The sequence below is a fragment of the Akebia trifoliata genome, chromosome 12 (assembly GCF_017979445.1).
Source record: "Akebia trifoliata isolate Shusen 1 chromosome 12, ASM1797944v1, whole genome shotgun sequence".
In the NCBI taxonomy this organism is placed as follows: Eukaryota; Viridiplantae; Streptophyta; class Magnoliopsida; order Ranunculales; family Lardizabalaceae; genus Akebia; species Akebia trifoliata.
Window position 1 is genome coordinate 30,124,151 of NC_141386.1, and position 11,648 is coordinate 30,135,798.

At 36.9% G+C, this 11,648-nt stretch overlaps 1 protein-coding gene and 1 long non-coding RNA gene across 2 annotated transcripts; one reads left to right on the forward strand and one right to left on the reverse strand.

The window, feature by feature from the left end:
• Positions 1-7,440: 7,440 nt before the first annotated feature.
• LOC147389407 (putative glucuronosyltransferase PGSIP8) lies at positions 7,441-11,282 on the reverse strand. The gene is given in 5 exon segments (XM_086419201.1): positions 7,441-7,782; positions 7,784-8,276; positions 8,526-8,727; positions 8,835-9,093; positions 10,748-11,282. Coding segments are annotated over 5 exon segments (1,419 nt in total). The 5' UTR covers positions 11,029-11,282; the 3' UTR covers positions 7,441-7,598.
• LOC147389408 (uncharacterized) lies at positions 10,346-10,985 on the forward strand. The gene is made up of 2 exons (XR_015170829.1): positions 10,346-10,588; positions 10,700-10,985. It is a non-coding gene; the product is annotated as an uncharacterized LOC147389408 (long non-coding RNA).
• Positions 11,283-11,648: the final 366 nt, after the last annotated feature.

Sequence of the window (11,648 nt, forward strand, 5' to 3'; positions counted from 1 at the left end):
CCAATACCTATTAAGTTTTGTTGATATAATGAAAATGGTTTTAATGGGTCATTGGGTAAAGAAGATTCTTTTACCGTCTACAATCCTTTCAAGGCCAGATCTTAAAAAAACACCTCCCTCTCTATCATCAACAAATATGAATTTTTTTTTCTTCTAAGTTTGTTTTGTATTTTCTTTGTTTTTCTCTCTTGAACTACTGCTAGGGATTGTTGGTTATGTGTAAATTATCAAGTTATGTTGTGGTGGGTGGGGTGTGTTGTAGTGTTGTGTTGAGCTTTGAAATGGAGACTCTTTTTATTTTATTTTTTAAATGAATTAGTTCTTCATTTTAATTTAAACAATGCTTGAGTTGATATTTTATCTTCTTTCTTGGTTAAAAATCCTCAAGCCTGAACAACTTGAGTTTTGTTCTCTACAATACGAATCGAAAATGACTTTAAATGCCATTGTTTTTTCTTCCCCAAACTTGGTACAGATAATCCAGAATGAATACCACTGATCACCTCTTTTAGGGCCTTATTAGTTCTATATTCTACGCTGTATTTCTTGACAATCAGAGTCACTCTTAAATGGTTTTAAAAACCTTAAATGTCTTGCAAATCGGTTTACAAGATTCTGTAAAATCTTGGCCAGTTTATGGTTCAATTCATCTAGAGTCTAAATATATGCTAAAACCGAGTGATTAATGAGTCAGTGAAAAGTGTCAAGATGGTTTTAACTCAACTCATGATGCCAACCTTGTAGTGATGCTATGATCACACCCAGTTTAACTTCAATGTGAGAATTAAAAGATAAAATGCCTAATTTCTCTATATACAATGCATAAAGTGAAATGAGAGGATCATAATTTACAAGCATGAGCATCCAATCACTTCATAAAAGAGGTGTCTTACAAACTTAGTTAAGTTGGCATTTCCATGAGGAAAGAAAACTGAGTTTTATATGACTAATATCCTTGATTTCAATATCCAACAATATACCACAAGTGAAACCACAGACCATTTGTGCAGTTTTTATCTTTAATCACCATTGCCTATTCTCTAACCCCACTACTAGGCGCCTTCAACAACAATCTGATTTCTCCATTCAGCTCTCTTTAGACTTATATCTTCAGTCAAGGCTCATCATTTCGTGCTACCTTAATCCACTTCATTATTTCTTTTCCTTTGCTGTTTTAGATCCCTCAAGTTGCATGAAAGAACTCCAGTGCTGTCACTGATACATTGGCTTCGTTGTAATCCAATGAAGTTCCTTTGCCCTTGAAGGGGAGATGCCATGTCTACTAGCCTGTAAAAAACTCAAATCAGTCCAAGCCCCAATATTTTAAATTTACACCATATCATAAGTGTAATAGTATCCCATGTTTATGGGATCAAACCAGACATTGCACATTATGGGTGCATGGTTGATCTGTTAGGCCGTGCGGGTCTGTTTGACAGTGCTTGTAGAATCCATAGAAATGGGTGATCGTGCAAACTATGTCCTGTTACATATATGAGTTGGCTGATAACTAGGATGTGGTTCATAAATCGGGTAAAAATACCATTATTTACCTGCAAGAATAACTTCAGAAAAGGCAACAAAATTGCCCGGTGATCATAGGTAGAAAAAGACCCAAGCTTTGACTCCAATGCCAAGATAGAAATGCCAGTGTGAACAATCTTTGCATCAATTTTGCCGAACTACAAGAATGAAATACAATTTCATTAAAATAAGCAGCATGGACCACAACAGATAAAACTACCAACAGACCCACCTCTACAGAGTACCGTTCCTGGTGTCTCAGAAATGTTGTTTCTACGCAAGTCTCTGATTGATACAGTAAGTCCTGCATTCTCCAATCCTCATCTTTGCCAGTCAAAGATTCCTTGTATCCAGATTGCGAGACTTACAGACGTTTTGCTTCATTGAGAACATTTGACACAGCTTCCAACTCAAGCGTACTACTATCAGACCCCTTCTTTTCTTTCCACTTGTGGAGGACTACCTCATAACTTTGAGAAATGAATTTGGTGGATTGTTCCATTTCTTTACGCTCTCCAAGACAGAGTCTCTTGACTGCTCCAAAGCTACTACATGGTTCTGTTGCTCACGTATCTTCTCACATGAAGCCAGTTGCTCCCCAAACGAAGGACCTTCTAATATCCAGGTTAAGAGTGGATCGTTATCAGCACTATCATCCAAAAAGAGATGTAAAAAATCGAATCATCCTTTCCCCAACAGAAGACCACATTATCAAGATTTCCATGACTGACATCGAATCATCCTTATAAACGCACTTCAGAATTTAGCACAATCTTCCCCAGTGAAGCACGTCACAACAAATAGTATTCTTGGGTCATTCATTGAACCACATAATGAAGGCCATACACCAGCATGAGACTAATATGCAAGCTGAAGTCATTCCTATACTGCAATGATCAAGGACCAGGCCAGGGTAGACATTTAGTTCAGATTGTGTCAAGTAACGAAACATATAACTTTGATGATCACAAAATCCTCCAGAAGAGAAGCAAACCTGGTGAAACAGAACCCATCATGAGATAGGATGTTATATTAGCATCAACAACAAAAGCAACATGAGCAAGGCCTTGGGCTGCCCTGTAATGTTGCAGCCAATTCAGCAACAGTTGCATTCTCACTTGAAACGACAAAAACAGCATATAGTAACCTGAAGAAAGGACTTCAAAATATTAGGATTTCTCTGCAAGCATGACATAATCTGTCACAGGGAAAAGGGAGGAAAGTTTAGTTAATTTTATCAGCAACTCTACATTGATGTTAAGGAACTAATTCTTCAATAAAAGAATAAAAATAAAAAGTTGAAAAATGAAACTTACTCTTCAATAGGATCTTCATGTTAATGTTAAATCTAACAAATACAAATCTAAAACAAAATAAAAAATTTGAGAGTGTATTTCCAAATCTGTGAAGGTTTTGGATAATAAGCTATTCACAATTTATTAGATAGAGAAAAATGCAGCTTACATAAGGCAGATTAACATGAACATGAACAATCATTATAAAAATAAAAAATAAAAACGCATAGGAATTTCCATTCGAACCCATTTCTTCGAATTAAACACATAAGGATTGTAAAATTTTCAGTAAAACATATATAAAACTCAGAATAACCGAAGAAATTTAAAATAAAAAGTAATTAAGGGTTTCTGATTTCGTGGATACTTGGATATTTTGAATTTAGACAAACCCATACGTATAATATACCATAACTCAGTATCAATGAAACAAAGCAGCTTTGAAAACAAAATTTGTCGATGATTCTTCATAATCGATACATAAAAAAAACAAATGAAAAAAAAAATAAGAAAAAAAAAAATTAAGGGTTTACCTTAGGGTTTCTGTTGGAGAGAGAGAGAGAGAGAGAGGGAGAAAGATGAGGACGAAGCCGAGGTTCTGTCTTCGTTTCCAGCAGAGGGAGGGATGACGAGTTGGGTTTCTGTCGAGCTGGGGTTCGGCCGAGCTCTTCGTTTCTTCGCAACGACTTAGAGAGAGAGAGAGAGATGAGGAAGACGGTGATGGGGGTTGTCGCAAATGTGAGTTTGAAGAGGACGAAGAAGACGAAGAGGAAGAAAGTTTTGGAAGAAGACGAAGAGGAAGAAAGCTTTGGAAAAAATCAGAAATATTTTTGAGAGAGAGATGAGGAAGACGGCGATGGGGGTTGTTGCATATGTGAGTTTGAAGAGAGCTTTGGAAGAAGACGAAGAGGAAGAGAGCTTTGGAAGAAGACGAAGAGGAAGAAATCTGATCTGTTTTTGAGAGAGAGATGAGGAAGAGGAAGAGAAAAGAAATCTGAACTGTTTTGTTATTTTTTACGGGGAGGCGTTTGTAAATAACGAATTCTCGTTATTTTACCATTGAATAATTGATCTGGACCGTAGATCTAACGGAAATCGAATGGCTGACATCGGGGGTCGCGATGAGGGTCGAAATGGAGGTCGTAGGAACGCGACCCTATATATATATATAATTTATGATACATTAGACATTTATTCTAATTTTACAATATTTTTTTGAATAAAAAAATATTATTGAATATCTATGTATGATAATATGTTCCCACACATAATTATATATTTTATGATGATAAAAAAAGTCTAACCATCAATGCACCTTTTGAGCAAAATAACAAACTATTGAAATAAACATACATCAAATCCAAGATTAAACAATTATCAAAGAGAAACAACCATAAGGCCAAAGAAATTAATCATAGACACACGAAAGCACATTGTGCTGCGTGGTATATAAAAACGGTTTGTTTAGGAGCCCGATACATCTTAAACTCCTACCAAAACACACCACATAGACATTGTTCCTATGCTATAAGAATGGGACACCGTTCTGGATCTTGACTCATAAAATAATAGTTTACCATACTTTTAATATTTATGATCTGCACTAAATAATATTCTATGATTGATGTCTATTAATTTAATAAGTATCGTATACGATACAAGTATATTTATAAAAATAATTTTAATCAATTTTAATTAGATAACGTGCAAGGAGACTGAGAAACCAAGGCTGTATTATTATTTTATGATCTCAAGATTGTTCGGGTGCTGACAAACTAATTTTAAGAAAAAATATAAAGAAGGATAAGTGGGGAGTGGGGAGTGGGGACGGGACGCCAATATCGGAATAAGAAAATCTCTATGATACTCTATTCTAGTTTCATTTTTTGTTAACTTGTTGGATGGGGTTGATTTCTTAATGTGCTCATGGAGGCCCGATCTGGACATGATTTATCATGGTCACACCTAAGTGGGATAAGATATAGATACCGAGCTTTCAAGTTGTCTTAGATGCCCACCTTAAAACCTTTAATTTATAGCTTTAGATCTCAAATGAACTATTAAAGGAAAATGCTGGACTGCCTTAGTTGGACATTGTGCTTAACACTGTGCTGATGTGGCAGTGTATAGAGAACCATTGATTTTTTTTACTTGTATCACGAGAAAAGATATCTATGATTATTTGTGCACTGCCACTTCAATACAGTGATGAACGCAATGTCCAACGAAGTAGTGTAGTATGACTCTTTATTAAAATAGAGATTACTTAAATTTTTTGCTAATTAATTAATGGGTTTTATTAAGTGCTCTTAGGGCACTAAATAAAGTGTAATAAATATATTTTGGAAGATGGAATCTAAGGGTATTTTGATAAAAAGTAAAATTTTAAAGGTATTTTCGATACAAAATCAAACTTCCAAAGTGTATTTATTGCACTTTAAGGTGTGCCATAGCGCCATAACGTACATGTTAACAAAACCAATTACTGGAGGGGGTGATGTATTAAAGTTCTCTTTAGACCCACAACATGGAAAATGTCTTCTTTGGTTTGCAAAGATGAATGTTAAGTCCAAAGGTTCAAAATCAAACACAAGGAAAGAGTTAGGAAATAGAAGCAAAATTAATGGGGGAGAAAAAAGCTTCACGATACGCGTATTGGCTCACTTTTGAAAGTTAGGACCAACCATAGATGACTTTTTCTATGTAATCTTACAATACAATTTATGGGAGTCTTTTAAGTCCAAATCAGACAACTTCTTGGGATCAGGTTGGGTCATTTTCCATCAATTTTTGAGTTGAATAATAATTTTCTAACCACAAAGTCTTCACTCTACCGATGTGGCACAGTCACGAAACCATAGATCTTTTTCTTTGAGATACACTACTGCTGTTTTTATGGGGATGTGCAGTTGTGCATCCCGAGAAAAAGATCCATTGTTCTATGCCCGTGCCACATCAGCCGAGTGAAGATTTTCTAGTTAGAAAATCAGCACTCTTTTGAGTTTTGTAGTCCTTTTGGGTTAGATCCTTTTTGAATCGATTTTGACTCCATGTTCAAGATAGAGGTTAAGTATGAATCTAGATTTCGGGTTTGGAATCAAGTCATGGAACTAGAAGGTCTTACGACTCGATCTCAACCAAATGGCAACGTAATCATTGTTGAACCAATATAAAATTTGATCAGATAATTGTGCTCTATGACTTTGTATCGGGTTCCAAGCAACTCCTTTTTCAGCTCCTCAATTTCAAGATTCCAATAAAAAATCCATCATAATTATTGGAAAAAGAGGGCAATAAGATAGTGGTCTCAGTTTTTTAAGCAATTCTTTGATTAGAATTGGCCCACTCCCGTTGAGAAATATAAATCTATATGATAAAGTCATAAAACATCTCAATCACTTTTCTCATCTCTTAACCCTCTTTAACATTATTATATTTCCTCTTTTAATTCTTTAACCCATTTTATTATTTTTCATCCTTTATCCTTGTGCTTCAAATTTCTTTTAATAATATCCCCAATTTTATTTTTCTAGCTTTTACCCCCTTTAGTTCCTTTACTCTCCTCCTTTCCTTTTTCAAAAATACGTCTCTAACTTTACTATCTTTCCTCTTTTCTCCTTTCTATAAAAGGATTGCACTAAGAAAATGAAGATTCTTTAGACGACAATCCCCTTTGATATGATGGGCTGTCTAGATAGCAAGGGAAATGAGTTTTTTCGAGAATGTCACAGAAAGCATTGAGGCCATTGTTTTGAAGGTTAAGGTACTCTTTTTTTTTTCAAGAAAATAGGCAAGTTGAACTTGAACCCAAGACCTCGAAGTTGCATTGTAGTGTCCCAACCAACTCAACTATGGGTCCAATCCCCCAAGGCAAGGTACTCCTGTACTCCTAGTTCTTAATGTTGACGGTGTTTCTGTTGTGGTTTGTGGAGCTTGATAGTATTGGTCAACAAAGAGGTACTGTAAATTCCTAGTTAGGTTTACAGTGATATTTATATTTCTCGTTTTTGGTGAAAGGGTGTAATTTGTAACTGAAAGTTTTCTCTTCATAGTGGAATAGATGTGATCCATGGATGTACCTCAATCTTGGGGGAACCACGTAAAATCTCTATGTTTCTTTGTGTGATTGGATTTTGTTTTGTATTTGTTTTTCGATTTATTTTCTTGGTTCAATTGCACCTATTTTTCTTAACAGTTCATGGTTTTCAGGTCAATGATCTTATCATTAGATGGATTTGTTGCTCGGTTTCATGATATTGTGCATCTTCTTTGTTGGGTTCAATACTATCTAGAGATACCCTCATTTACTACTGTGTAGTTTGTATAGGTTTTCAGTTTTGTACTATAAATTTGCATTTTACCAATGTTAAAAAAGAAGAGATTATATTAGGTATCATTCAGTATTACTTGTAGTTCTGGATTTAATGGTTAGTCCAATATATTAACCTCAAACATTGAAATCTTTCAAGAAATATCATATTTTCTCTGAATGCGTAGGTGTAGATCATCGTAGTCTTTTACACGAACGAAAAATTGACTTGAAATGAGATTCTAAACCTTTGATGGTTTTATCATTCAAGAAAACAAAGAGTGAACAAAATGCATTTTCTGATCTGTTTTGTGGTCCTTTTTCTGTGATAGTATGCTAGATAGGGTAACCTTAATCTTATAATTTGAATAACTACACAAGAAGACAGAAGTTGTAAATATTTATCATGAAAGAATTGTTGAGAACGGTAAAAATAAGGTATCATCTTCTCACAATGGCGAGTCAGTTAGTCAGTACAACTTATTGAACCCAGGAAGCTGTGGAGATTCTCCTGATCTCGGCAAGAAGGAATCCGCCCTCTCAAAGGAGACATGCAAGCTTGTCGTCACTTTAACAAGTGATCCCCACACTATTGGTGCACAACAGAAGGCATAAAAGAATACTACGAGGGCTCGCACGATCCCATTAGAGTACCATGACAAGAAGGGTACCCAAAATCCCCAACCAAGGCATCAGGACATGTAGTGCTGGCAGCACGAAGGCATTAATCATGACCGAGCCTAGTGTAGAAGAGCCGAGCAAGTATAGAGCCCAACCGAGGAGTGGGTGCACCGTCCGAGGAATGAGGAAGGCGGGGACAATGTAGACAGCTAGAATTGACAACATGGCTGTCATCTTGAGTCCTGTTTGGAAAGGCAGGCTCTTGTCATGATATCGGTAGCACATCTTGGACAGGTTGGGTCGTGTCAACCGGTTCATTATCATCACTGTTACGTAAATCACTGATTGGATTAAGACCATGGGTATCTCAGCACCGTACCCAAGTGTTTGTAGACGTTGCTCATGCCACGAGAGGCCTAATGGCAGGACAGGCCATGACCACCAATACCAGGGTTTCAACCATGGAGCACTTGGGAAGGTGATCACACTGTTAGGTCCACAAGGTATACTCCACCGAAGCTGAAGATCTGAACACAATGCAGAGAAGTGTTGGAAACATAATGGCGTAGAATCTAAAAAATAAAAGTAAGAAAACAAGAGAAGTTGAACTCAAGGCATGAGATCGTTTCCTTTAAAATGTTATTCGCTTCCTACTCAAGTTTGCAAAATGATTTCCAGCGAGACGTTTCTAGGATACAATGAGCCCAATCTCGTGATCACAATTCGTCGTCTTGCAAAGACGAGCAAAGAGACCACCGAAATCGGAATTTACTTACAGTAATATGAAGCATCCATCTGGTAACCTAAAGGAAGCCTATAGTTGCCATCAAGCTTGGTGCCATTAAGAGGTGGATGGAACATTGGTTGATCAAGCATATCTGAGAAGTAGCTAGCAAGAAAACCCTGATCTGCACCATCCGGGTTATCTCGCCCTATCTTTAATTCATGGAGCATGTTTTTGAACACATTCAATGATGGCTGTGGAGTTCAGGAAAAAAAAGAAGGGGTTGACTTAGCTCACATGTAATGACCCTTTTAAGCATAACTAAAGTGCATTGTCAAAGACATCAGTGGGGCGGGAATACCTGTAAGACGAAGAGGCCAGTGTGGAAGATGCAAGGGTTGATGAAGGCGGCGCAGAACTGACCGCATTGGAAAAGCTCATCGGTTTTTTGGAGGAAAAGGTTGTCTGAATCGAGCATGACGACCCGGTCATAGCTAACCAGGCTCCATGCGTAGAGCTTGTTCAGCGTCAACTTGAACCTGTTGTTGAAGTTGGCTTGCCCTTTGTAGGGGTTATCCATGTTCTGCACTCTCACCACCTTTGCTCCATCTTCCCTTTCACTGCATCAAGAAGCACAATTGCTCACTAAAAAAAATTATAGTTTTCTGTTGTTGTTGTTCTTGCTCAGCTTGCCTTACCATTACTAACCTAGCAATGATAATATTTTGAAATTTGTGTGCATGCATTGATCTGTTCCGGGGGTACCTAATCGATGATGATAACCATTCAATCAAATGCATTCTATTGGATGGTCCAAAAATAGTCAATGTTTTCGACCCTAGGAAGACTTTTCCTCGGGATGATAGTGACTTGGGATTCGGGGGAACCCAGCCCTAAAGAGAGAGGCTGGCTGTGCCTTAGACCAGTCCAAATTCCTATCGGCCCTAATTTAGTAAAGCCCAAGTCCGGACTTAATGGACTCAGGCCAATTCGGGTAGATTTTGGGCTTTTTATATTAAAAAACAAATTCATATGCCATTAAAAGTTGTTTGATGTTATTTTTAATCCAAATAGGGGTTCAATCTACACCTTTAATTGGAAAAGGACTGATTAGAGATGAAAATAAACTTGTTATTTAAATCTAACAATTTGAAACAACAGATATAAATTTTGTAAAATATATTTAAATAAGTAAATTAAATGCAGATATAGTCGTTAAAAATCAAGCAACCAAGTAGATTTCAGCAGAAGTCAGCTATGTAAGTTACCCTTGTGCCCATGAATGATGAACCCATGATGCTAAAGTATAAGAAGTGTGTCTGACTAATGTTATGTCCAACGACCCATGAATGTTCGGCCCACCATTCCACCCATTGAGGAATCTAAATACCAACATATGATTCCTAGCAGAGCATTTTGTGTGGGGCTAAATTATGGAAAAAAAAAATGATCAAATTCAATGGTCAAGAATCATCAATCATGCTTATTTTAATTGCTTTTCTTAGTTCAATCTCTTTCTTTTCTTCATAAGGAAATATTTGTTAGAGACTTAGATCAAGTATGTACAAAAGGGCATTTTAGTCATTTAGCAGTAGTTTATAAGAGAATACTGAGTTCAAGAGACGTGGAAATCAGCAAAAGAATATTACTTCCCACGCGCTGAACAGATAGATGTGACGCGCCGCATTGGCGCGTGTCGAAGAGTTATTATCGTTTAGATATCACACCCACCCACATCTCTAAATCTATTAATGCCACTTTTAAATGCCTTATTATTACACCCGTTTAAGACTTAAGAAAACGTGGATTTTAGCAAGTTTCCTTTAATTCTATTTAATAATCTATCTTTCCAAAAACCAGAGAATGGGGGTGGCTGAATGGTAGTAACTTGGGGCCAAGGAATCTGCTCTTTCTATGGTCTCAAGTTCAAATCCCACTACCCATAAAAAACCTTGGTGGCCACGCACCACTCCACGTAGTGGGGTATAGCCTGAGTGCGGGGCGTAGGGACTAGTCTGGTGCGTGCAAACTGGCCCGGATACCCTTCGTTATCAAAAAAAAAAAAAAAACATCAAAGAAGCAAAAGAGGAAAGAAGAGAGAAACAGAGAAGATTAGTGAGAAAATTAAATTTTTTCCTTTTTTTTTTTTGTTTGTAATTCTTCTACACAGAAATCGAGGTTCATAATTTGAATCCAACGGCTTTCTTATGTTGTTCTTGACTTCAGGCGCATTTTAGCAAAAAGAGATAAGAGAGATTGATAATCTGGACTTACAGAGCTTGAACCCAACGAATGGGAACGTCAAGAGAAGCAATGACGACAAGGTCTGCTTCAACTTTCAGATTCGCTAGAGATCTGAGCATCACACGTGTTGCAACGTAGAACTCATAGTCCCTCGGTGTTCCCATGTACATCATCGCCACGTATGCATTTTTATAACGCTTCCCTTCTTCTTCTTTTTCACCAACACCAACTACACTTCGAATCGCTAACAACTCTACAACAGCTACAACCAAGAACATACCCTTTAAAAACCCTAACTTCCTCTTCTCCATTTCTTCCTAATTTCTCTGAGTTCTCTTCTCAGTTCTCACTCATCAACCCAAAAAAATCAAAGCCAGAAATCCTTCAAAAACCTTAAATAAATATAAGCTCTAATTACCAAAAAAGAAATTTTGATTTATTTTTCTTTCTTTCTATTTCAGTGTCTCGAGAAGCAAAAAATTTTGCAGAGATGAGAGGGTAAAGTAAAAGAGGGAAAACGAGCGAGAAAGAGAGAGAGAGAGAGGTCTTCTGAGTTCTGTGCAGAGAAGTGTCGAACCGAAGCCTTAATAAAGGACAAGAGAATGATACAACCAGGCAGATGGTACGAATCTTTGATATCTCCATCGAGTATATCCTATTGTCCGTCCCAGACCCAGTTCATAGAAAAAATCCTGTCAATATCAATCCTTCCAAGGGTTGACTTGCTTTATTATTTTCTTACCAAAAAAAAAAAAAGTCATGTACACTGATCTGTCGGGCGTACCGCGGATGAACGGTTTTAAAACCCGATATTCGACTCGTTTTCGTGTTGGCCGAGTCAAACTGTCTAAATGGGTTCATAGTTATTTTTATGTTGAAAGACGTTAGCATCTTCCTAATTTTGTTTTTTCAAAATTAGAATTAAATATTT